We start from the raw sequence: 27,360 nt of genomic DNA on the forward strand, positions 1-27,360 counted from the left end.
TTGTTGGGAGATTTTTGATAACCGATTCAATTTCTTTGCTGGTTATGGGTCTGTTCAAGCTTTCTATTTCCTCCTGATTGAGTTTTGGAAGAGTGTGGGTGTTTAGGAATTTGTCCATTTCTTCCAGGTTGTCCAGTTTGTTGGCATATAATTTTTCATAGTATTCCCTGATAATTGTTTGTATCTCTGAGGGATTGGTTGTAATAATCCCATTTTCATTCATGATTTTATCTATTTGGGTCATCTCCCTTTTCTTTTTGAGAAGCCTGGCTAGAGGTTTGTCAATTTTGTTTATTTTTTTAAAAAACCAACTCTTGGTTTCAAAAATCTTTTTTATAAAAACATAATTTCTGTTTTCACAAATAAGAAAAGAAAAAAAAATTGAATAGATGGACCAGCTAACAGAATGAAATATGAATGAAATTACATCCTGTTTCCTCTAGCAGTCAAACTATGAAGCACTTTATAGTCATTCAACTAAGCAGGCAGAGAGCCTTGTGGTGGTCATCTAGAGCTTGGCTGGCACAGTTGGACATGGTTTTGTGTAATGGCTCCATTCTCCACTGGATGGTGCTTCTTAGCTTACTGGGGTGGATCGTTGTGGTGCATGAACATGTGTATGCACATGCGTATGATAGGTGAAAATGGTGTCACCCAGGTCCCCAGTCTCTAGTATCAGAACTCCGTGCTCTCATGTACCGGCAATCAAGCACCCTTTCTTTGTCTCCGGCTTCCATCCACTCCCTGCTTTTATACTGTATGGGACCACGCTGTCAGTGTGCAAGGTTGCACCTCCCTCTTGAATTTCATTTCAGATGAGGCTGTGTTTCCAAATCCCTTCTGAGGGCCCTGTGGCTTTGACCTGCTCAGACCCTCTTGGGGAGGGTCTCACTGAGGAATGGCCAGTTGCCAGCCTGCCCTCAGGAATGTTCGCATGATGGTACTGTTGCAGATGCCTAGATACTGTGGCCTAGATATCTGTGGGTGCCAGCCAGCCCCAGAAAAAGTTTGTGTGATTGTGTAGCAGCAGTGTTTCAGGGATTATGGTAAATCACAATACATATCTGGTGCCAGGCTTCACAGCCCCCTAACATCATGTTCCAACACCAGCAAATATGGCTGTTCTATGGGTTCCATTGGGACCTTTGCCTGTGGGGAGGCTGCATAGCCTCTACCAAATGTCCTCTCAGCAGGGGAGCTACCTCTCCTTATGTGGCCAGAGGACCCCCTCAGACCTTGCTGTTTGCTCCTGGGGATTCGCCCATCTCACCAGAGCTCTGCCACATATCGAGAGTTTCAACTCTGTATCTCCGTTTTATAGAGTCCTAATGGTATTTACAACCTTCCCCTTTCTCCTTCCTCCCTTTCTTGTTCAGTCCCTTATGGGTGTTTCCACTCTCTTTCTCTCAGTTACTTTCAGTTGGAGTGCTTTTCCCCTACTCTTCCCTCTGTCTCTGTCCTCTCTCTGCAAGCAAAAATAGCTCCCTACCCTCCGTGGCTTTTCTCTTTCCCATTTCTCCTCTCCATGCTGCATCCCTGCTAAGTTCTGTGGCTTACGTTATGCAGATTGTTGTGTTGATCCTCATATCAGTTTTCTGGGTGTACAAAATGGTTTGGTGCTTATCTAGCTACATTTCTGGAAGGAGAGAAGCAGAAAACTTTCAGCTGCTCTGCCATCTTGGCCTCTCTTCTCTTGCTTGGAGAACTTGCTATTCAAAACTTTTGCCCAGTTTTAAATTGAGGTATTTGTCTTTGTATTGTTGAGTTGTAGGAGTCCTTTACATAGTCTGGATACTAGACCATTATCAGTTATATGATATGAAGATATTTCCTCCCACTCTGTGGGTTGTGTTTTACGCTGATGCACAGAAATTTTAAATTTTGGTGAAGTCCAATTTGTCTGTTTTTCTTTTGTTTCTTGTGCTTTTGATGTCATGTTCAATAAACCGTTGCCAAATCCCAGTTAATGGGGATGGCTCACTGTGTTTTCTTTTTTTAAGTTCATAGTTTTAGTTTTTATAGTTAAGTCTTTAGTCCATTTGTAGGCAATTCTTACTACGGTGTGAGGTAAGAACTCCTTTTACTTCTTTTTGTTATCCAGTTGTCCTAGTACTGTTTGTTGAAAAGACTTCTTTTCCCAAGGTCTTGGCCCCCTTGTGAAATCATTTGACTATAGTTATTACAGTTTATTTCTAGACTCTCTATTTTGTTGGTCTGTATGTCTGTCATTATGTCAGTACCACATTGTTGTGAACACTAGCTTTGTGGTAAGTTTTGAAATAAAAAAGTAGTTTTCCAACTTTATTTTTCTTTCTCAAGATTATTTTAGCTATTTTGGGTCCTTAGCATTTCAGGAATTCAGGTCCATAGGAATTTCAGGCCTGGCTTTTCCATGTCTGGAAAAAAATAGCTATTGAGATTTTCTAGAGGTTGTATTGAATCTGTAGATTGTGTTAGGGAGTATTGGTATCTTAACAAATATTAAGTCTTTCTTTCCATGATCATGGGATGGCTTTATATTTATTTAGGTCTTCTTTCATTTCTTTGAACTGTATTTTATAGTTGTATTGTTATAGGGTAATGCTGGGCTCAGAGTGAGTTAGGATTTGTTGCATTCTATTCTATTTTTGGAGAGTTAGAGAATTGGTATTAAGTCTTCTTTAAAAGTTTGGTAGAATTCATCAGTTATGCCATCTGGCTCTGGGTTTTTCTTTGTTGAGAGGTTTTGATTACTGATTCAGTCTCTTTACTTATTCTAGGTCTACTCACATTTTCTATTTCTTCTTAACTCAGTTCAGATCATTTGGGTGTTTCTAGGAATTTATCCATTTCGTCTAGGTTAGCTAATTTGTTGTTGTATAGTTGTTCATATACTCTCTTACCGTTCTTTTTATTTCTGTAGAATCAGTAGTAATGTCCTCACTTTCATTTCTGGTTTTAGTTATTTGCATCTTGTCTCTTTTTTCTTTCTTTTTTTTTTTTTTTATTTTTATTTTTGGGACAGAGAGAGACAGAGCATGAATTGGGGAGGGGCAGAGAGAGAGGGAGACACAGAATCGGAAACAGGCTCCAGGCTCTGAGCCATCTGCCCAGAGCCTGATGCGGGGCTCGAACTCACGGACCGCGAGATCGTGACCTGGCTGAAGTCGGACGCTTAACCGACTGCGCCACCCAGGCGCCCCATCTTGTCTCTTTTTTCTTAATCTACCTAAACGTTTGTCATTTTTTTGATATTTTCCAAAAAACTGACTTTTATTGATTCTATTGTTTTTTAATTATCTCTGCTCTAGTTTTTATTCTTTCTTTCTTTCTACTATGGGTATATTATTGTGTTCTTATTTTTCTAGTTCCTCCAGGTGTAGAGTTAAGTTACTGATTTGAGATTCTTCTTCATTTTTGTTAAGTTTATTTATTTTGAGAGAGAGAATGTGTGTATGCAAGTAGGGGAGAGGCAGAGAGAGAGAGAGAGAGAGAGAGAATTCTAAGCAGGCTGTGTACTGTCAGCGCAGAGCCCAGTGTGGGGGTTAAACTCACGAACCATGAAATTATGACTGGAGCTGAAATCAAGAGTTGGACTTTTAACCCACTGAGCCACCCAGGCACCCTCTTCTTTTTTCAATGTATGCCTCTGTAGATAACAATTTCCCCAATAGCACTGCTTTTCTGCATCCTATAAGTTTTGGTATGTTGTGTTTTTGCTTTCATTCGTCTCAAAGTATTTTTTTTAATTTAAATTTTAGTTAATTAACATACAGTGCAATATTGGTTTCAAGAGTAGAATTCAGTGATCATTACTTATGTACAACACCTAGTGCTCATCACAAGTGCCCTCCTTAATACCCATCACCCGTCTAACCCATCTCTGACCCACCTCCCTCCATTAACTCTTAGTTTGTTCTCTATCATTAAGAGTCTCTTGTGGTTTGTTTCTCTCTTTCTTCTTTCCCTCCCTTCCCATATGTTCATCTGTTTTGTGTCTTAAATTCCACATATGAGTGAAATCATATGGTATTTGTTTCTCTCTCATAGACTTATTTTGCTTAGCGTAATATATTTTAGCTCCATCACATTGCTGCAAATGGCAAGATTTCATTCTTTTTGATGGCTGAGTAATATTTCAGTGTGTGTGTGTGTGTGTCTGTGTGTGTGTGTGTGTGAGAGAGAGAGAGAGAGAGAGAGTGAGAGCGAGAGAGAGTGTTTTTGTGTGTGTGTGTATACCACAGCTTCTTTATCCATTCATCAGTTGATGGACATTTGGGCTCTCTCCATAGTTTGGCTATTGTTGATAATGCTGTAAACATTGGGGTGCATGTACCCCTTCAAATCTGTATTTTTGTATTCTTTGGGTAAATAACGGTGCAATTGCTGGATTAGTAGGATACTTCTATTTTTAGCTTTTTGAGGAACCTCCATACTGTTCTCCAGAGTGGCTGCACAAGTTTACATTCCCACCAGTAGTGTAGGAGGGTTCCCTTTTCTCCACATCCTTACCCACGCCTCTTGTTTAGCCATTCAGATAGGTGTGAAGTGGTATCTCATTGTTTTGATTTGTATTTCCCTGATGATGAGTAATGGTGAGCATTTTTTTCATGTGTCTGTTAGCCATCTGGATGTTTTTGGAAAAGTGTCTATTTACGTCTTCTGCCCATTTCTTAACTGGATTATTTGTATTTTGTGTGTTGAGTTTGATAAATTCTTTATAGATTTTGGGTACTAACAAAATTTCTCTCATGATTTTTTTTTACTTTGGGTGGTTAAGTGTTTGTAATTTAATTTCCATATACTTGTAAAATTTGTAGTATTCTTTTGTTATTTCCAGTTTCATTCTGTAGTTGTTGGAGAAGGTAATTGGTATGATTATAGTATATTTCAGTTTATTGAGACTTGTGGTCTAGTATACGGGCTATCCCGGAGAATGTTCCATGTACCCTTGAGAAGATTGTGTATCCTGCTTTTTTTCAGTTCTGTATATATGTGTGTCTATTAGATCTGATTGGTTTCTAATGTTTTTTGTGTGAACTGTGAAATACTTCAGCGTCAGTCTTCTAAGTCCAAGTGAAAAAGCAAGGCTTTCTTAAGCTCTTTGGTCTTCTCAATCTTTGTGTCCACATGACCCATTCAAAAATATGCATCAGTCTAGAAAACAGTCAGCCTCTATGAGTCATGCATCTGATTTCGTAAGACCTCATGAGTAATTAAAAAATGCTTTTAAAAAGTCTCAAACTTGTATTTCCATCTAGAAATTGCCTCTCTTTTTATATCATCTCCCTTTTTTCCAGAGGATCCAAATAGGTAAAAGTCATAGCACAAATTATTAATTATGGGGGCCTTTGTTAGGAGTTTAAATTTCAACCTTCCTCCTGGCTACAGAAAGCAAGGGAATTGTGTCCCATGAATACATATCTGTATTTACCGCTTTCCTTGATCAGGATTATTTTTCTTTAATATAAGATATTATAAGCAGGGTGCTTGGGTGGCTCAGTCAGTTGAGTGTCCAACTTCAGCTCAGGTCATGATCTCATGGTTCATGGGTTCAAGCCCTGCAACAGGCTGTGTGCTGACAGCTCAGAGCCTGGAACCTGCTTCGGATTCTTTGTCTTCCTCTCTCTCTGCCCTTCTCCTGCTCATGCTCTATCTCTCCCTCTCCCTCAAAAATAAATAAAAACATTAAGAAAAAAATTATAAGCACATAATACTTTATATTAACTTTATGTATGCATCAGATATCACAGCCACAAAATACAAAAGCACTTAAAAAAAGGTCCCCCTTTTTTTCTTATTGCAAATGTACTCAAATCCTTTGCAGTAAATTTGGCATTTATAGGGTTAGCATTATATCTGCCAGGGGAGCTCCTAGCTGGAATGTAACAGATGCCCTTTTTGAGGTCTCACTGAGGCACCATTGAGCTGGGCTGAAGAAAAGAATATTTTTTTTCCTAGTAAAACTGGGGAAAAGCTTTACTTTATCTAAAGCTTTACTCCAGCCCTAAGAATTGAATAACTGTTTTTTTTTAAATCCCTTTTGGAGGAGAGAGGATCACAGACTATGTACATTTTTGACCCACCCAAGCCCACCTTTGGGAATGTTTGGGCACCTTTTCCTCCCACTTGGAGGAGAGAACAAAGACTGAAGGAGTTACCAGGACTGTACTTTCCCCCCACCTCAAGTTAGCCAACAAGACCAAAAGCAGCCAGGGGATCCAGCACGCTCATTCCTGGGGTTAAATTCACTATTTTAAAATCCATTTGTAAATTTTACTTCTTGTAGCTGATGGTTCAGCTTCTGTTTTTTTTTTTTTTTAATTTTTTTTTTTAACGTTTATTTATTTTTGAGACAGAGAGAGACAGAGCATGAACGGGGGAGGGTCAGAGAGAGGGAGACACAGAATCTGAAACAGGCTCCGGGCTCTGAGCTGTCAGCACAGAGCCCAACGCGGGGCTCGAACTCACGGACTGCAAGATCATGACCTGAGCCGAAGTCGGCTGCTTAACCTACTGAGCCACCCAGGCGCCCCACTTCTGTTTTATATTATGGATGATTTCATTGCCATCAAGGACTAAATATTCATCATACTCCACCCCTTCATTCTTCCTTTTACCAAACAATACTTACGCAATATTTCAGCTAGTCAAGGTTGTTCTAGAGATTCCTACTGCTGCCATCCCTGTGTCAGAGTCCCTAAGACCACGCCCAGATTCAGTGCTTTGTGAGAAGACCTTATCAGACTCCGGGTATAGTCACACTGAGGGCTAAGATTTACTACAGTGAAAGACTAGGAAGGAAAATCAGTGAAGGGAAGAGGCACATGGGAAAAGTCCGGGAGAAACTGACACGAGTCCTGTCCTAGTGGAGTCACACAGGATGAAGTTCATTCTCAGCAAAGAGTTGTTGATTGTACATGTGAAATGTTGTCTACCTGGGAAGCTCATGAAAGACTCAGCACCTAGGATTTGCACAGGGGCAGGTCATGTAGGCACCTCCTGGCATATACCCAAATTCTAGACCCCTAGAAGGAAGCAGGTTTAAGCAGAGACCACATTGCACAAATAGTTTAGGCACTGTGAGGCCTCTTATCAGGGAGGGGTGGGAGCCCTCCTGAGATCCAGGTTCCCAGAGGCCAGCTGAGGGCTACCTTGCAAGCCAGCCCTTTCTAAGGACAGTGGTATCAGGCCTGCTGTTCTTAGCTCTTTTCTGCATAGTATCATAATTAAAGTTTGTTAATTTCTCATTGTTAGACATTTAGGTGGTTATCCTTTGCTTTACTATTCTAATAAAACATGTGATGAGTATTTTTCTAACTTAATCATTTGCTTTTTTTGGAAGAGGGGGCATAATTCCTAGAAGTAGAGTAAATGTCTCTGTTGATCATTCTATATCTTTTATATCTTCTGATACTTTTCTTTAATTAAACATTTTTTTTAAAGTTTATTTATTTTGAGAGAGAGAGAGAGGGAGGGGCAGGGAAGGGCAGAGAGGGAGAAAGAGAGAATCCAAGCAGGCTCCACACTGTCAGTGCAGAGCCCTGATGTGGGGCTCGAACTCACGAACTATGAGACCATGACCTCAGCCGAAAACAGGAGTTGACTTCTTAACCAGCTGAACCACCCAGGTGCCCCTCTTCTGATATATATTTATATATTTGGTTCTCCTTTTATCTTTTTAAATTCTCATCAATAAATCTTTCATGGTACTTATTATATTGATAATACACTATACACTATAGATTCTTTAAAATTATTTTCATCAGTCCTTACTAATTTTTGAAAAAAAGTGTATTAAGGGGTGCATGGGTGGTTCAGTGGATTAAGCACCTGACTTCAGCGTCATGATCTCATGGTTCATGGGTTTGAGCCCTGCATCGGGCTCTATGTTGACAGCTCAGAGCCTGGAGCCTGCTTCAGTTTCTGTGTCTCCCTCTCTCTCTGCCCCTCCCCCATACTCTGTTTCTCTCTCTCAAAAATAAATAAACATTAAAAAAAATTTAAAAAGTGTATTAAGATTAGGATATTGTAACTACTTGTTGGCTCACCTGCTGTTTTTGATGCTCTGATAGGTCCTAGTTGTGATAATGTTGAAGAGGATATGAATGCTTCTGCCCGAGGAGCTTCTGCTACAGTTTTGGAAGAGACAAGAAAGGAAACGGCTCCTGTACAGCTGCCAGTTTCAGGGCCAGAACTGGCTGCCATGATGAAGATTGGAACCAGGGTCATGAGAGGCGTTGATTGGAAATGGGGTGATCAGGTACTCAGATTTGATTTTAAACACATTAGCCACACATTAGTCACCATCCTTACTTGCTTGCTCTTAGTGGGTGGAATTGGAATATATAACTATGTTAACTCAGGGCCTATGCAATTGACAGATGACGTAGTTGTGGATTCCTGGGCAGGTGAATAGAGTCAAAACAAGTAGAGAGTATCAGTGGCTGTAGGGGCACCTCAAGCAGGATCATGTATTTAAGGAGTCATGGCTGTTTTTAGAAAACTTACTGGCATGGGCTCAATTTGAGGAGGAGCCTAGAGTAGGAGCAGGAGTAAGCAGGAAAGAGTAGACTTCATCTTATTAATAGTGTTCTAAAAGCTGTGAGGCAGAAAAACCCAGGTGCTGAGAGGTGGTGGCCATGTGCCCAATTAAGTGCCCCAACCTAGCAGTTTCAGGTGTGCCAGCTGGGTGGTGGCCACCTCTCTGTTTCTCCTTGTGGCATATCACTCCCAAGCTTCTGTGAGGTCTCACAAGGAGAGATTGTGGGGACTGGTGTCTGTGTTATTACCGTAGTCACTAGCTAAGGATAGTGCTCACCCTCCTACAGTGTGGTAGCATTCTTGGCACCTCTAGGTTTTCTCAACCTCACTGTTAAGCATGGGCCTTACCAGAATCATTTCAGAAGTGTCCTAGAACAGGTAGCAGCATCCTAAAAACAGCTTTCACTCATAGACATGAGAGACGGAGTCTCCACTCTAGGTTCCAGAGAGAAAACTGAAGAACAAGAGGAAAACAGGAGATGCTGGTGCTTGTTTCAGGTTTCTGGTATTTTGAAGCCCAATGGAGGGATCGAGCCAAGGAATAGGGCATCAGGACTAGGCTGGAAAGCCTCATCTCTAATTGGTTTAGGGAGGATGCTGATTGATGCAATTCTTTTCCCACTTACCTCTTTGGTAAAGGAGCATAAGCCAGTTATTTCCTGATGTTTGATTTAAGGTGATGATGTGAGCTGTGCATGGTGCAGGTGGGTTTGGAGCAGTCTGTGGGCACAGTGACACAGCAGTCCTTACAGGCTTTGTGTGACAGAACAGGCGTGGGCCCTCTTAACTGATCTGTGTTTTGGCTTCCTCAGGATGGACCTCCTCCTGGTCTTGGGCGTGTGATTGGTGAACTTGGAGAGGACGGATGGATCAGGGTCCAGTGGGACACAGGCAGCACCAACTCCTACAGGATGGGGAAAGAAGGGAAGTATGACCTCAAGTTGGCGGAGCTGCCAGCCTCAACACAGCCCTCAGCAGAGGACTCGGACACAGAGGATGACTCTGGTGGGTGCCTTGGGGCTGTTTAGTCCGGGGCAGCTTGGCAAGTTGTGTGCTGATGCTAGGTGGCTGTCCTTTTCATCTGGAAGTGAGAACAGTGTGTCAGAACTCACCTGCAGACAGTGCTCTGTAGTTTTGGACTTGCCCCTAAAGGTTCAGTTTAAATAAGCCCCAGGTAATTCTGATATAGGAGTTAAAAGCATGGCTCTGGTAACTGGCAGCCTAGCTGGATTTGACTCCCTTGCTCCCTTTGGGGACAGTCCAGTAAAGTTTGGCACTGTAGGGCTTGCTTGCTATGTCTTTACCTCTAGTGGACCTTCTCATTTGGCTCTGAGTCTCCTGTGTGAGGTAGTGAGTCAGTGCCTGGTGGACTAGGAGTAATGTGGAATTAGTCAGTACAGTATTACCTTAAGGAAACCAGAAATGAAAATTTGGAGTGAACCCAGAAAGTTAAATCCTATCTAAGTAAATCCAAGGTTGTGGGAGGAGGACTTCATGACATTCTCCAATGTGTCCAAAAGACTTTGGGATGTATGAATGAAACTTCCCATGGCTGGTCTTGGTGAGACTGTCCAGGAGGCCTGGGCTGATTCCTGGGGCTCAGGTGCTAGCTGTATGCACTGCATGGTCAGGCTTTGGAAGTCACTTGTATGGTCAGGAGAGGAAACCTAAGAGGCTGAGCTTAGTAGAAGATGGGTGGTATGGAGAGTGGAAAAGGCTCTGCTCCATCCATGTCACTTGTGGGGGCCCACGCCCCCTCAGATGTAAACAGATGATGCCTTGTGGAGCTGTTGGGAGTAACATATGTGAAACTTGGAGTCGTGCTTAGTTGGTCAGGGCTGGTTTTGTTATCACTGTGTCTGAGCACACGATGTCTAGGCCACTTGTCCCTCCTCCCAGTTCTCTGTCTGGGGTCTTCACTCAGACAAGTTAGAACCTGAGCAGAGCTGGCTAAGTGACAGAACTATAGCTTGGCTGTCACGTGCCTCCTTGTCAGAAAGTCAGTGGCTTTGACACATGAGCCTCTGCTTCCCCTCCATGGAACAGGCACTTCTATCTTCATCCAGGGCATAGCTAGCTCATCAGCAAGCAGTTTTTGACATTTGATAAGTTGTCTTTCTAAAAGAATAAATCCTTGTAATTGTTTTAGTGCTTCTGAGCCATATGTGGAGATAGCTTTAAAAAATTAAACTGTAATTTGGAAGGCTTATTTTCTTTGAGGAAGGTGGGGACAGAGATGATTACGGTGTTCAGTGTATTTTGAATTCTTTTCTTGTAAAGAGCTACTTCCCTTTCCACAGTAAAAATTGTGATATTAAATTCCTTAAAAAACTGTTATGAAATCCCTAAGTTACATGCAGGGATATTTTCCAGTTCTACTTGGGAATATAGCTTCTTATTTTGATACTTTTTTTCCAGAAGCTGAACAAATTGAAAGGAACATTCATCCCACTGCAATGATGCTTACCAGTACTGTTAATTTACTACAAACTCTTTGTCTCTCTGCTGGAGTCCATGCTGAAATCATGCAGAGTGAAGCCACCAAGACCCTGTGTGGACTGCTGCGAATGTTAGTGGAAAGTGGAACGACGGACAAGACATGTATGCAATGAATAGTTGTGGCCTACAGAGTACTGGGGCTATGAATTTGGTGTGTGTGTCAGTGAGTGTGAGCATGTGGGTGAGTGTGCATGTGTATTAGTGTCCTAGGGCAGCTGTAACAATTTACTGCAAACTTGGTTAGTTTGTTTGGGCTGCCACATCAAAGTACCATACACTTGGGTGGCCTAAATAATAGAAATTTTTTTCTCTGTGTTCTAGAGGCTAGAAGTTCAAGGTGTCAGCAGAGCTGGTTCTTTCTGAGGGCTGTGAGGGAAGGATCTGTTCTAGGCCTCTCCCCTACCTCCTGTAGTTTGCTGGCAATCTTTGACATTCTTTAGTTTGTAGATTACTGACCTCATATTTACCTGTGTGTGTTTGTCTCCAAATCTCACCTTTTTATAAGGTTACCAGTCATAATTGGATTAGGGACCCACCTTAACCTAGTTTAAGTTCTCCCAAACAAATTATATCTCCCCTGGACCCATTTCCAAATAAGGTCACATTCTAAGGTACTAGGGGTTAGGACTTCAACATACTGATTAGTGAAATTGTAGTATATTTGTAAAGTAGGCTATTATCGAACATAACACGGTAAGTACATTAAAAGTGTAGATTGTGCTGAGTATTTATTTCTAGAAATTTGGTGCCAAGCTGGTTTGTTTCACTGTGGCAGCTTCCCCAAACAGGCTGGTCTGCCGGGAGCAGCACCGGAGCTGGTGCACGTTGGGCTTTGTGCGGAGCATTGCACTCACACCACACATGTGTGCTGCCCTCAGCTCCCCACAGTGGATTGCCCTGCTCATGAAGGTTGTGGAGGGACATGCACCTTTCACTGCTGCCTCACTGCAGCGACAGGTAATTGTGCTGCTGGGCTGATGCTGTTCAGTGTGAATTTTGAAACTGTGCAATCCCCTTAAGAGGTGGCATCAAGATACCAATTCTCCCAGTCATCATAATTAGGTGCCTGTACTCAATGAGTGCAGAAAAGAACTGGAACTAACCCAAAGTAGATTTTCTAGTGCAAGGGGCTGAAGTCCTTGATTATTTTAAATTGATTTTAGGTTGCTAAATTGTAGTTGACTTGCTTTTCTTTGAAGTGATAAATCCTACCAGCTTCTCTTATCTGCTTCATAGGAGTTGTAGTATAATTGTCTTCAGAAGAATTAAGCTGAAAAGAATTATTTTTTAATTAAGTGAATATCTGCATCTGTAGTGTAGCTTTTTCCAACTCCTGATAATCTATATCATTAATCAACTTGGGTGTAATTATCTGGTTGTAAAATAATGGATATCTGAATTTTCACATGATTAATTGCATTAGAGGGACAAAAAAAGAAAATAAAAATCTGTTATCTCTTAACGTAAAACCACAGATTATGGTTTTCTTTAATGTTTGCCGTTTTAAATTGCCTTTTGTCAGATCTTAGCTGTGCATTTACTGCAAGCAGTGCTTCCATCATGGGACAAGATCGAAAGGGCAAGGGACATGAAATGCCTTGTGGAAAAGCTGTTTGGTTTCTTGGGCAGCTTGCTCACCACCTGTTCTTCAGATATCCCGTTCCTCAGAGGTGGGCCTCTCTCCTTACTTGTGTCCTGGTTCAGTGAGCAGGGCACCATGTAGCTCCTCTCTCACATGTCTCTTTCAGAATCTACTCTGAGGCGGCGGAGGGCACGCCCACAGGCCTCTCTGACTGCCACTCATAGCAGCACCTTGGCAGAAGAGGTGGTGGCACTGCTCCGCACACTCCACTCCCTGGGTCAGTGGAACGGCCTCATAAACAAGTACATCAACTCTCAGCTCCACTCTGTCACCCGCAGCTGCACAGGAAAGCCACCAGAGGGGGTGGGTGCCGCGTTTTCATATCTGTTAGTTTTTCTTTGTAGAATGTTGATTTCACTTTTAAATTATCTTTTGAAATGACATGTATTTTGTTTAAAGATATTTTAAACCATATTGTGGTGGAAATAACTATTGAAGAAACTAGTATAAAAATGAACTTGGCTTAGTTATAAATGTGTAAGAAACAGGCAGCACCCTTGGCTGTCTTCTTCAAACTAGCTGTCTGTCTGCATTAGGCCCTGTTAGAGGATTACTTTCCTGACTCCGAAAACCCAGAGGTGGGGGGCCTCATGGCAGTCCTAGCTGTGATCGGAGGCATCGATGGTCGCCTGCGCCTGGGGGGACAAGTCATGCATGATGAGTTTGGAGAAGGCACGGTGACTCGCATCACCCCAAAGGGCAGGATCACTGTACAGTTCTCAGACATGCGGATGTGTCGCGTTTGCCCATTGAATCAGCTCAAACCAGTAGGTGAACTTGTATTCAGTTACTTGGTAATAAGGCAGAGGAGTTTTATGCTGGAACTGAGTGCTAACATTAGTGCTAGAATGAACTTGATTCTTGTAGTTAGTGCATGCTGTCTAGGAAACTATGCAACCTGAGGAAAGCCATATGTTTATCTTCCCTTGTTTGCTTTGTGTCTGTGATAAATAGGGCCTGGTCTCATGGTGTTACACAAATTACTAGTTCATGTCTTATTTTAGCCCCCAAAGACATAAAAGGGTGTTAGCAACATAGAAGTTACTGGTAATTATGTTTGTTAGTTTTAATTATCTTAAAATGTAAATTTATGAAATCTGACTTTTATTGAACTCAACTTTTAAAGAAACCTAAAAGTGATTCCTTAAAAAAATGACCTTTCTTCGTAAATGCTTATTTATTGTGTTGAGTGACATGACTTATGTCGCAGCTGCTGTCATCTTAAATCTGTGAATTAAGGATGTATAGGGAAAGAGAGTCATTTATATTATTTTGATGTAATCTAAGTATAACCTGACTATATTTCTATAAAATACTGTTTTTGATTTATAAATGAATACACGCATGTTGTAGAAAATTTGTAATGCATAGAAAATGCCTAAAGAGATAATCATCACCAGCCTGACATAATTATTATTGATAAGTTGTTAAAAAATTAATTTAGGTTATGTTTACTATACATATAAATCTCTATTTTATCTTTAATGGAATATTTTAAAATTATTTTCAGATATAAAAAGACTTACAATATGTATATTTTAGAATTAAGATTCATGGTTTGATAATTTTTAGAACGTTTCATTTGCTCATTTCATTGGATGGACTTTGAAGGTTTCTATCTTCTTGCTTTAGCTCCCTGCTGTGGCATTCAGTGTCACCAACCTCCCCTTCACAGAGCCTATGCTATCTGTCTGGGCTCAATTGGTAAACCTTGCTGGAAGCAAACTGGAAAAACACAAAGTAAAGAAGTCACCTAAACCGGGTTTTGCAGGTCAGTACATGGTACTTCTTGGTGAAACAACTACAATCTTAACTGGTATTGCTTGGACAATGTCATTTTGTGAGAGCAAGTTCCTGTGACTGTCAAAGTCTTTGGGTTTCAATGGATTGACTATTTGTTGAGTTATAGTGGACATGAAAGCTTGAATGTGGTGATGAGAGTGTATAGTACCAAGAATGACACCATGGGGAGAGTGGCGTCTGAAGAATCCCTAGGTTCCCCCCTACCCCTGCGCCATGCTCCCCGACTTTCCAGTGCCAGCATTTATTCTGAACAAACCTTTTGAAGAAGAATCTGTGTTTTCTCCCCCCCCCCCCCCCCATTAACCCTCTAGCCATGGCTCTTTAGTTCAGTTGCCTTTTAGGAGCTTTGCTTCTGGCCTCATCAATGCCAGACCCAGTAAGGCCTGCATGTTTAGACCTGCCTTGCTTCATATCTATAGACGTTGGGCTAAAACAAAGGTCACCTGTGCTTAAAGCCTTCCTTCCTTTGGTCTGGAATACTGCTCCCTTAATTTTCCTTACGTTGCCACTTGCATGTTCTTTGAAGAGTTCTTCTCCTTGACTATTCTTTGCACATTGGAAATCCTTGTGAGTTTCTCCATAACTTTTGGCTCATTGTGTCCACTCTTACTGAGCTTTTTCACCCATTTCTCCCCATTCCTGTGATTGCTGCTGCAACATTTATGATAGTGATCACCTTTAACTCTGAATATCCAGTTCACATTTCTGGCTGGAGGGCCATGTGCATGTATACCACAGCATGTTCAGAATTACGCTAACCTTATCCCTTAGTCACTCTTTCTCTTCACAGTGAATAAACCTGGCTGCCAGGCAGTCAGGCTTGATGCCTGAGAGGCACCTGTGATCCTCCATCCCCTTCCATCCTATGTGGCTGTTGGCTGTGTTGCCTTCTGTGGCCTCTGACATGCCCTGCTGGAACACTGTTGCCACAACTATAATCCGGCTGTACTTGTGGTCTGCCTACACTTTGTGGCAGCTTAGTTTCCTCCTCAGTTGGCTGTCAGGCACCACTGCAGTCATTTGTTTAGATAAGACTCCAGGGAGTGCCATGATCTTGTTGAGTTAGAGAACTGTATGTTGTGACTATCAGACGAAATCATCCTGGAGGAGTGTTGGCAAGAAAAGGTGAAGATATTTTGTTTGTGACATAGATGTCTGGTTGAAATTTTAGCAATATGGGAAACATTGATTATACTAATAATAACTGACATGGATCTAACTTTGTTAAACCATTTAATTCTCACCCTAATCCATCAAGGTAGCTGCGTGGGCAGCAGGAAAAGGGGAAGACCCAGGGGAGGTAGAGGATACTTATCCAGAAAGGCAAGTCCTTCATTATTGACAGTATTTGGCATGTCCAGCTAATTCCTACAGGGCAGGGCATTGTTTGTGCCACTTTACAGGCATGGCACTGTGGTGCAGGAAGCAGAGCACTTTCCCTAAGGCCACACAGCTGGTGAGGAGAAGAGCCCAAGCAAGGTGTGCCGTTCCTGAGTCCTTTTCTCCCACAGGACAAGTAGACCTGGAGCTGCTGAGGTGCCAGCAGTTAAAACTGTACATCCTGAAGGCGGGCCGTGCGCTGCTTTCACACCAGGACCAGCTTAGGCAGATCTTGTCTCAGCCGGCTGTTCAGGAGGTCACAGCTGCTCATACAGGTATCTTTTTAAGGAAGCTGTTATAGATATGTAAGGAATGCAGGTACTCCCATAGAAAACAGGCAAAAGACATGAGTAAGTAGTCCATAAAAAGGGAAATAGAGATGGTTTTTAAATGCATGAGAAAGATGTGTAACCTGGCCAGAAATTGATGAAGTGCAAATGACAGTGTCATAATCTTATAAGACAAAAGATCCATCGTTCCATCTTTTATGCCTACCCCCAGAAGACACCTTATCACTTGACACAAAAGCAATTCTCTCACCTCCATGGCCTTCCTTTTTCAAATACACTTATACCTCTCTAGTAGACTTATCATCCTGAATATCAGACCTTACCATACAGGTCCCTGCCACAGCTCTAAGTCAGTCTTATGTTTCACCCTGGTATTCAAGGCATTCTATCACATTCAAGGATCTGATGGGAAGGGAGGGAAAACAGTAAAACAGTGGTGTCCTGCTTTGTTAAAGTGTGGCTCATGGACCAGTAGCACTGATGGCACGTAGGAGCATGTTAGACACGTAGATTCTCAGGCTACACCCCAGACCTAAGAAATCAGAGTTTGCATTTTAATAAGGCCCTAAGGTGGTTCATACATATCTAAAGTAGCACTGCTTTAACACATTGCTTGTGGGAATTTAAGTTGGTACAACCAACATTGAAGAAATGTTACACTTTAAAATACATGTGTATTAGGGGTGCTTGGGTGGCTCAGTCGGTTGAGTGTCTGACATCGGCTCAGGTTATGATCTCGCGGTTCGTGAGTTCGAGCCCCGCGTTGGGCTCTGTGCTGACAGCTCAGAGCCTGGAGCCTGCTTCAGATTCTGTGTCTCCCTCTCTCTCTGCCCCTTCCCTGCTCATACTGTGTCTCTCAAAAATGAATAAACTTTAAAAAAAAATTTTAAATACGTGTGTACACATGCACACACATCTGTATCTGCATCTCTGTATCTAGCTCTGTATCTCTCCATTGACCTGGGAGTCATCTTGTGGGAATTTATCACATGAAAAGGCATGAAGATATGTGTTTACGGATGCCCATTATGGCTTCTTTGTTGGTATTGTTTTTAGGTTGAAAACTGGAGACACTTTTATGCCCATTATTAGGTGGTGTATCCATACACTAGAATACCAGCTGACTTTATTTTCTTTAGACTTTTCTATATTTCTTCAATTTTCTGGAATAAGCTTATATTACTTTGAATAGAAAAAAAAAGCTATAAAATATTTTTTGATTATCTACTCTTAAAAAAGATGTGCTAAAGTATTATAGGGAACAAGATAGTCCTTGTTTATGACCCCAAACTCTCTGGGGTCAGAGTGAAAAGAGAAAATGAATGCAGATGGCTCTGTACAGGTTATGATGCCAGTGCACTGTGAAATGTGTAATTGTAGTTCCACAAGTGTCTTGGGGATACAGGTGGCTGAGGGCTGGGGAGGGCAGCTTCTGAGGGGTGTGGCAGACTTGAGGTGCAGCATGATGAAGAAGCTCTATTTTGGTGGAAGAGACAATAGGAGCACAGATGTATCAGTGAGTATATAGGAGAATGTTGAAGTGCTTCACTTTGCAAGGAGCTCAGGATTTATTGATGAATGTGGGGCAAAAGCTGGAGAGGTCAGCTGAATTCATGTGATAGAGTGCCTTGAATACCAGGGTGAAACATAAGACTGACTTAGAGCTGTGGCAGGGACCTGTATGGTAAGGACTGATACTCAGGATGGTAAGTCTACTAGTGAGGTAAGTGTATTTGAAAAAGGAAGGCCATGGAGGTGAGAGAATTGCTTTTGTGTCAAGTGATAAGGTGTTTTCTGGGGGAAGACATAAAAGATGGAAAGGTGGTTCCAGTAGATCATAATCTGGTGGTTTTGATAATAACCTCATGGGAAACCAGTGAAAAGTCAAAGATGGCTGATGTTTCAAGCTTGAGCTACCGGGAGGACAGGAGGGAGTGCCTCTGATGAAGATTAGAAAGCCTAGTGTCGTGTGCGGTTTTTTGTTTCTTAATCTTAAGAGGGTATTGTGAATTTAATTTTAATGTGCTGAGTATAAGGTAAATCTAATGAAAGTGCAGATTTATTCTGTATTAGACAGTAGGGACCTTGGAAACTATCCATAATTATAGAAGATCAGGAAACCAGAGACCAGGGAATTGGACTGACTGCTCTCTGGTCACCCTGATGAGTAGCTCTGTAGGAACTGAATCAGGGTTACTATCTCACGGTTGGGACAGAGTAGGGGCTCCAGATAGCTCTGTAGAGTAGGGCTTGACAAATTATCATGGTTACCTGTTTTTGTAAAGTTTATGGGAACACAGCCGCACCTACTTATTTACACGTCATCTTAGGCGGCTTTTACTCTTCAGTGGCAGAATTGAGTAGCTGTGACAGACCATGCAGCTGATAAGCTTGAACTGTTTACTCTCTGTCACTTCAAGAGAATGATTTTCCAACCCCTGGTCTAGAGAATTAGTTGAAGTTGTCACCAAACCAACCAGTGAACTCAAATGGTGAGTGGGCTCCAGGCAGTGGGACTCAGTGGGCCTGTGGCAAACAGGAAGTGCTAAATGCCTCACTCAAAGCTGCTCAGAGATTAAAACAGACAAAAAGATGTTACCCTGACCACACAACATATCTGGAATTGCAGGAAAAGCCAAGGCTAAAAATAAAAAGGGAGTGTTCATAGAAGAGGTTTCTGAAGCAATGAGTGTGCACCAAGAAAGAGAAGGTATAAGAACTGGACAAAAGGCAGAAATCTGGGAGGTAGCTTTTTTTTTTTTTTTTGGCTCTGAGGAGATAGATGAACCAATAAAGGACAGATGCCAAAAAGCAGGGAGTGGAAAAATTTTTAGACTAATTTTTGATATCTGAGCCTTGAAGATTTTGATCGTCTAGTGCTTGAAGAGGTAGAGATCATACTCACTTTAACATGTTCAGTGCAACATCTTTAATAGTAAAGAGATGTTAGGAGTTGAAAATGTGATGTCGTGCATATTTTTTTTTTTTTATATTCAGATGATGGAGCAGCTGCATCCCCTGACCTTGGGGACATGTCTCCTGAAGGGCCACAGCCTCCAATGATCCTCTTGCAGCAGTTACTGGCCTCGGCCACCCAGCCATCTCCAGTGAAGGCCATATTTGACAAACAGGAGCTAGAGGTACGGTAGCAGCCTCTGCAATGTTAATCTGGTACACTAAATTTGGAACAATTTTTTTCCTAGATGTGTATTTTCTTAAGGATATATTCTGAATTTTAAATAATATGCTAAAATAATTCCTATGACTACTTAGGCTTTAACCATGTTTGTCATAGAGCATTATAATACTAGTTAGAGGGGGAATGAGTTGAAGTTTAACTTTATTTTGAATATATGTGAATTCTTTGAAAAAGTTAATGAGATTCAACATGGGTCAGATGCTCAAATATTCATGGCATGATCTTTTTCTAGGAAATAATTGTTATTGAAGGAGCCCATTAGACCTTGGAATATTGCACTGGCATGTTTGTTCCACTCACTGCAAAGGCTTTTTTGGGCATGCACTGTTGCTGCTAGGCTCTTGGTCCTTGCCCTGTTGCAGAGCACCTATCCTGCACAGTGTAGCTTAGGGATCAGGCTGTGGGCATGTTCCCATAGAAAAGACAACATGTGATCAGGTCTAAAAGTGATGGGGACTTTCATGGCCTGCAACATGAGGGACTAGATGTTTCTAAAAATCCTTCTTTCTATGTAATATGTAAAAAACTCTGGATAAAATATCAAAGACAAAAACCAAACCTAGAGTACTCAAGTTGCCAGGCAGAATATACCCTAATAGAAATTCTTTGAGACCAGGACTGCAGGGAGTTGGATCCGAAGTGAGGAAGCAGCTGTATCAGGTTGATGGGAGGGCTGATAGTAGTCCAAGAGTGAAGTAGGAAGAAGTAGGTAGCAAGAAAGTAAGAACTGAGGTAGGAAGAAGGTGGGGTGCAAAGGGAAAAGGCAAGAAGTATTGAGCATGAGAATAGGGAGCAGTACAGTGCCTTCTTTGAACTGGCCTGAATGCCAACTACTTGCTAGGTCTAAAAACCGCTAAGATGAGGGTCAGGTTGAAGTGGCCATAAAACAGCAGGGTTTCTAGTCACTTCTAAAGATAAAAAGAGGGCATTGAAAGCAGTTGAAGAGCAAATTGGGCTGAATGCAACCTGGAATCACACTGGGAGGTACCCAGTGTTAAGAGGAAAGATGTGTAAGGAGACAAGGAAACGTAGAGTTATCCTTTAAGAATTGGGAAGGACTACCAGAGAGAGATCTTTCATTGTTTTATCTCCATTGATTTAGATGAAAATTCAACCATCATTGTTATTCTGTTTGAAGTGCCTTTTTGTCATAGACTCTGGGTCTAAAGTTCTTTCTTGTCTAGCAAGAAAGCAGGACTCAGGATTAAATTCGAGAGATGGTTAATGTCCAGGAAAAGACAAGAGCCCTGAATAAGGGTCCTTGCCCTGTTTTTATTAGGATCAGAAGGCTTACAAACATGGTGATGGATGTGCACAAAGAGACAATGAAATTATGAACATTAACTCATGGATGTGAGGGAAAGGGGGTCTTGAAGATATTAGGGTTTGGGTTAATACAAAACAAAATCCTGGCTCTGGAGGCGGCCAAAGGTTGTTTACAGCAGACATGAGGCACCAACTCTGTTTATCTTAGCTAGCCTAGGGGATTAGACTGATGGAGCAAGTAACCTCAAGGTTAACAAGGCACCTTTTCTTTTGCTAATCAGTTCTCCTCTGGGCAGCTTTACCTGCAGCCCGGTGGTCTGTAGCCCTATTTACTTGTTTACCTAGTTTGGTCCTTCCTTCCTGTGAAAGCAGCTTTCTGCTATAATACTAAATAGGGGGGAACTTTTGCCCTGAATCTCTAGTCTTGTTTACCTCATATACCTTTGTATTGCGGGCCTTTGCACCCCCTCTCTATTCTGGGGGCCTTAGCCTCCCTTCTCTATCCTTATTCACCTAATCTTGTTTACCCAAACTTGGGTGTGAGCATCCTATGGCTTTGTAATTCTTTATGCTTGTTAACTCATTGGTGCAAGCCCAGGGAATTTCTAAGCTTTTTCCTCACACCTTTTTTCTCCCATTCTGGCTGCATTTAATATTTTGTGATTTGTTTTTTGTTTTGTTTTCTACACTTTGACTAAGGCATGCCAATGTATGTATGTATTTTTTCTCCCCCATCCTCTTGGGATATGCTCAAGTTACTTGCATCTCTGGCTTGATATCCCCCCCACCCCCCGCACCAAATTTGGAAACTTGTTAACTATATTTTCCTGTCCTGTTCTTTGCTAAGACTACCGTTACACATCTTTGAGATTATTAATTTGTTTCTGTGTATTTTGTAGGTCTTTTTCTCTTCATTAATAAACTTGGCTAATTTTCTGGATCTATTTTTAGGGTCAGGCTGTTCTGCTTTGTTGGGTCTAAATCTGCTGTAAGCCATCTAAGAGAGTCTTTATATTTTCAGATCTCACGTTTCCATTTGGTTCTTATTTTATGGCTCTATGGTTCTGACAGTTCTTATCTCTTCACTCTCTATTTCTTTACTGTATATGTATGTAAAACATATTCCTGATAGTTGTGTTAAATTTCTTTTTAACACGTGGGCCAGCTGTCAGTCTGCTACTATTGGCAGTATTTTTTCTCTTGATTATAATCAGTTATTGGTTCTGCTTCTTCACCTATATGTAGTTGTTAGTATATTCTGGATGTTTTAGTTCTTTTTTAAATGTTTACTTATTTTAGAGAGAGAGTGCATGCATGTGAGTGGGGGAGGGGCAGAGAAAGAGGGGGGGACAGAAGATTGAAGTTGGCTCCACATTGACAACAGAGAGCCTGATGTGGGGCTCAGACTCATGAACTGTGAGATCATGACATTAGCCGAAGTTGGCATCTTAACCAACTGAGCCACCCAGGCACCCTGTATGTTTTAGATATTACACTGTATCCGCTCAGTGTTCTGTCAACATCTTCTGGAGAATGTGAATTTTATTCTCATAGATGGTTTAGTACCTGGCAGTTCTCCCCAATCCTGTGGAGGCTTGGTTCTAGACTTTTTATTTATTTATGTATTTTATTTATTTATTTTTAATTCGAAATTTATTGTCACATTGGTTTCCATAAAGCACCCAGTGCTCATCCCAACAGTGCCCTCCTCAATGCCCATCACCCACGTTCCCCTCCCTCCCAACCTCCATCAACTCTCAGTTTATTCTCAGTTTTTAAGAGTCTCTTATGGTTTGGCTCCCTCCCTTTCTAACTTTTTTTTTCCCCTTCCCCTCCCCCATGGTCTTCTGTTAAGTTTCTCAGGATCCACATAAGAGTGAAAACATATGTTATCTGTCTTTCTCTGTATGGCTTATTTCACTTAGCATAACACTCTCCAGTTCCATCCACGTTGCTACAAATGGCCAGATTTCACTCTTTCTCATTGCCGAGTAGTACATTGTATATGTAAACCACAAGTTCTGTATCCATTCATCGGTTGATGAACATTTAGGCTCTTTCCATAATTTGGCTATTATTGAAAGTGCTGCTATTAGATACTGCTGCTATTGGGGTATTAGATAGTGCTGCTATTGGGGTACAGGTGCCCCGGTGTTTCAGCACTCCTGTATCCCTTGGGTAAATTCCTAGCAGTGCTATTGCTGGGTCATAGGGTAGATCTATTTTTCATTTTATTAAAAATTTATTTTATTTTATAAAATAAACCTCCACACTGTTTTCCAGAGCAGCTGCACCAGTTTGCCTTCCCACCAACAGTGCAAGAGGGTTCCCGTTTCTCCACATCCTCGCCAGCATCTATAGTCTCCTGATTTGTTCCTTTTAGCCACTCTGACTGGCATGAGGTGGTATCTGAGTGTGGTTTTGATTTGCATTTCCCTGATGAGGAGTGATGTTGAGCATCTTTTCATGTATCAGTTGGCTATCTGGATGTCTTCTTCAGAAAAGTGTCTCTTCATGTCTTCTGCCCGTTTCTTCACTGGATTATTTGTTTTTTGGGTGTGGAGTTTGGTGAATTCTTTATAGATTTTGGATACTAGCCCTTTGTCTGATATGTCATTTGCAAATATCTTTTCCCATTCCGTCGGTTGCCTTTTAGTTTTGTCGATTGTTTCCTTTGCAGTGCAGAAGCTTTTTATCTTCATGAGGTCCCAATAGTTCATATTTGCTTTTAATTCCCTTGCCTTTGGAGATGTGTCAAGTAAGGAATTGCTGTGGCTGAGGTCAGAGATGTATTTTCCTGCTTTCTCTTCTAGGGTTTTGATGGTTTCCTGTCTCACATTCAGGTCCTTCATCTATTTTGAGTTTATTTTTGAGAATGGTGTAAGAAAGTGGTCTACTTTCATCCTTCTGCATGTTGCTGTCCAGTTCTCCCAGCCCCATTTGTTAAAGAGACTGTCTTTTTTCAATTGGATGTTCTTTCCTGCTTTGTCAAAGATTAGTTGGCCATACTTTTGTGGGTCCAATTCTGGAGTCTCTATTCTATTCCATTGGTCTGTGTGTCTGTTTTTGTGCCAATACCATGCTGTCTTGATGACTGCAGCTTTGTAGTAGAAAGTCTGGGATTGTGATGCCTCCTGCTTTGGTCTTCTTCTTGAAAATTACTTTGGCTATTCGGGGTCTTTTGTGGTTCCATACAAATTTTAGGATTGCTTGTTCCAGCTTCGAGAAGAATGCTGGTGCAATTTTGATTGGGATTGCATTGAATGTGTAGATAGCTTTGGGTAGTATTGACATTTTAACAATATTTATTCTTCCAATCCATGAGCACAGAATGTTTTTCCATTTCTTTGTATCTTCTTCAATTTCCTTCATAAGCTTTCTATAGTTGTCAGCATACAGATCTTTTACATCTTTGGTTAGGCTTATTTCTAGGTATTTTATGACTCTTGGTGCAATTGTGAATGGGGTCAGTTTCTTTATTTGTCTTTCTGTTGCTTCATTATTAGTGTATAAGAATGCAGCTGATTTCTGTACATTAATTTTGCATCCTGCGACTTTGCTGAATTCATGTATCAGTTCTAGTAGACTTTTGGTGGGGTCTGTTTGGTTTTCCATGTATAATATCATGTCATCTGCAAAAAGTGAAAGCTTGACTTCATCTTTGCCAATTTTAATGCCTTTTATTTCCTTTTGTTGTCTGATGCTGATGCTAGGACTTCCAACACTATGTGAAACGGCAGCGGTGAGAGTGGACATCCCTGTCGTGTTCCTGATCTCAGGGAGAAAGCTGTCAGTTTTTCCCCATTGAGGATGATATTAGCTGTGGGCTTTTCATAAATGGCTTTTATTATGTTTAAGTATGTTCCTTCTATCCCGACTTTCTCAAGGGTTTTTATTAAGAAAGAATGCTGAATTTTGTCAAATGCTTTTTCTGCATCGATTGACAGGATCATATGGTTCTTATCTTTTCTTTTATTAATGTGATGTATCACGTTGATTGATTTGCGAGTGTGGAACCAGTCCTGAAGCCCAAGAATGAATCCCACTTGATCATGGTGTATAATTCTTTTTATATGCTGTTGAATTCGATTTGCTAGTATCTGATTGAGAATTTTTGCGTCCATATTCATCAGGGATATTGGCCTGTAGTTCTCTTTTTTTGCTGGGTCTCTGTCTGGTTTGGGAATCAAAGTAATGCTGGCTTCATAGAATGAGTCTGGAAGTTTTCCTTCCCTTTCTATTTTTTTGGAACACCTTGAGAAGGATAGGTATTAACTCTGCTTTCAATGTCTGGTAGAATTCCCCTGGGAAGCCATCTGGTCCTGGACTCTTATTTGTTGGGAGGTTTTTGATAACTGATTCAATTTCGTCACTAGTTATGGGTCTGTTCAAGTTTTCTATTTCTTCCTGTTTGAGTTTTGGAAGTGTGTGGGTGCTTAGGAATGTGTCCATTTCTTCCAGGTTGTCCAGTTTGTTGGCATATAATTTTTCATAGTATTCCCTGATAATTGCTTGTATTTTTGAGGGATTGGTTGTACTAATTCCATTTGCATTCATGACTTTATCTATTTGGGTCATCTCCCTTTTTTTGTGAGAAGCCTGGCTAGAGGTTTATCAATTTTGTTTATTTTTCAAAAAAACAACTCGTGGTTTCATTGATCTGCTCTACAGTTTTTTTTAGATTCTATATTGTTTATTTCTGCTCTGATCTTTATTATTTCTCTTCTTCTGCTGGGTTTGGGGTGTCTTTGCTGTTCTGCTTCTATTTCCTTTAGGTGTGCTGTTAGATTTTGTATTTGGGATTTTTCTTGTTTCTTGAGATAGGCCTGGATTGCCATGTATCTTCCTCTCAGGACTGCCTTTGCTGCATCCCAAAGCGTTTGGACTGTTGTATTTTCATTTTGATTTGTTTCCATATATTTTTAAATTTCTTCTCTAAGTGCCTGGTTGACCCACTCATTCTTTAGTCGGGTGTTCTTTAACCTCCATGCTTTTGGAGGTTTTCCAGGCTTTTTCCTGTGGTTGATTTCAACTTTCATAGCACTGTGGTCTGAAAGTGTGCATGGTATGATCTCACTTCTTTTATACTTATGAAGGGCTGTTTTGTGACCCAGTCAGTATGTGATCTATCTTGGAGAATGTTCCATGCGCACTCGAGAAGAAAGTATATTCTGTTGCTTTGGGATGCAGAGTTCTAAATATATCTGTCAAGTCCATCTGATCCAATGTATCATTCAGGGCCCTTGTTTCTTTATTGATCCTGTGTCTACATGATCTCTCCATTCCTGTAAGTGGGGTATTAAAGTCCCCTGCCATTACCACATTCTTATCAATAAGGTTGCTTATGTTTGTGATTAATTGTTTTATATATTTGGGGGCTCCGTATTGGGTGCATAAACATTTATAATCGTTAGCTCTTCCTGATGGATAGACCCTGTAATTATTATATAATGCCCTTCTTCATCTCTTGTTACAGCCTTTAATTTAAAGTCTAGTTTGTTTGATATAAGTATGGCCACTCCAGCTTTCTTTTGACTTCCAGTAGCATGATAGATAGTTCTCCATCCCCTCACTTTCAATCTGAAGGTGTCCTCAGGTCTAAAATGAGTCTCTTGTAGACAGAAAATAGATGGGTCTTGTTTCATTATCCATTCTGATACCCTATGTCTTTTGGTTGGAGCATTTAGTCCATTTACATTTAGTGTTATTATTGAAAGATACGGGTTTAGAGTCAATGTGATGTGTGTAGGTTTCATGCTTGCAGTGATGTCTCTGGTACTTTGCGGTCCTTGCAACATTTCACTCACAGAATCCCCCTTAGGATCTCTTGTAGGGCTGGTTTAGTGGTGATGTTTTCCTTCAGTTTTTGTTTGTTTGGGAAAACCTTTATTTGTCCTTCTATTCTGAATGACAGACTTGCTGGATAAAGGATTCTTGGCTGCATATTTTTTTTGTTCATCACATTGAAGACTTCCTGCCATTCCTTTCTGGCCTGCCAAGTTTCAGTGGATAGGTCTGCTACTACCCTTATCTGTCTACCTTTGTCTTAGGGCCTGTTTATCCCTACCTGCTTTCAGAATTCTCTCTTTATCCTTGTATTTTGCCAGTTTCACTATGATATGTTGTGTAGAAGATCGATTCAAGTCACGTCTGAAGGGAGTTCTCTGTGCCTCTTGGATTTCAATGCCTTTTTCCTTCCCCAGATCAGGGGAGTTCTCAGCTACGATTTGCTCAAGTACACCTTCAGCCCCCTTCTCTGTCTCTTCTTCTTCTAGAATTCCTATGATACGGATATTGTTCTTTTTGATTGCATCACTTCGTTCTCTAATTCTGCCCTCATACTCCTGGATTTTTTTTATCTCTTTTTCTCAGCTTCCTCTTTTTCCATAATTTTATCTTCTAATTTACCTATTCTCTCCTCTGCCTCTTGAATCTGTGCTCTGGCCGCCTCCGTTTTATTTTGCATCTCATTTATAGCATTTTTTAGTCCCTCATGACTATTTCTTAGTCCCTTGATCTCTGTAGCAATAGATTCTCTGCTGTCCTCTATGGTTTTTTTTCAAGTCCAGTGAGTAATTTTATGACTATTATTCTAAATTTTTGTTCACTTATGTTGCTTAAATTCATTTTGATCAATTCATTATTTGTCGCTACTTCCTGGAATTTCTTTTGAGGAAAATTCTTCTGTTTTGTCATTTTTGGTAGTTTTCTGTCCCTTATGTATTTTAAAGCTTGTGTGTTCTGCACCTGTGAGCACT

The 27,360-nt window shown here is 41.1% G+C and overlaps 1 protein-coding gene across 1 annotated transcript in view; it reads left to right on the forward strand.

The window, feature by feature from the left end:
- Positions 1 to 27,360, forward strand: part of HERC2 (HECT and RLD domain containing E3 ubiquitin protein ligase 2) — a 274,285-nt gene that overhangs the window by 144,401 nt on the left and 102,524 nt on the right. Inside the window, exons 37-46 of the mRNA XM_047086559.1 lie at positions 8,055 to 8,242; positions 9,336 to 9,528; positions 10,942 to 11,124; positions 11,798 to 11,979; positions 12,545 to 12,692; positions 12,771 to 12,967; positions 13,201 to 13,431; positions 14,297 to 14,435; positions 15,979 to 16,122; positions 19,135 to 19,277. Of these exons, the coding sequence (XP_046942515.1) occupies positions 8,055 to 8,242; positions 9,336 to 9,528; positions 10,942 to 11,124; positions 11,798 to 11,979; positions 12,545 to 12,692; positions 12,771 to 12,967; positions 13,201 to 13,431; positions 14,297 to 14,435; positions 15,979 to 16,122; positions 19,135 to 19,277 (1,748 nt within the window). The remainder of the gene's footprint in view (positions 1 to 8,054; positions 8,243 to 9,335; positions 9,529 to 10,941; positions 11,125 to 11,797; positions 11,980 to 12,544; positions 12,693 to 12,770; positions 12,968 to 13,200; positions 13,432 to 14,296; positions 14,436 to 15,978; positions 16,123 to 19,134; positions 19,278 to 27,360) is intronic.

Source organism: Lynx rufus, unplaced genomic scaffold (genome assembly GCF_022079265.1).
Source record: "Lynx rufus isolate CCGP_SWC_20201006 ecotype Redwood Valley unplaced genomic scaffold, mLynRuf1.p SCAF_21, whole genome shotgun sequence".
Taxonomy (NCBI): domain Eukaryota; kingdom Metazoa; phylum Chordata; class Mammalia; order Carnivora; family Felidae; genus Lynx; species Lynx rufus.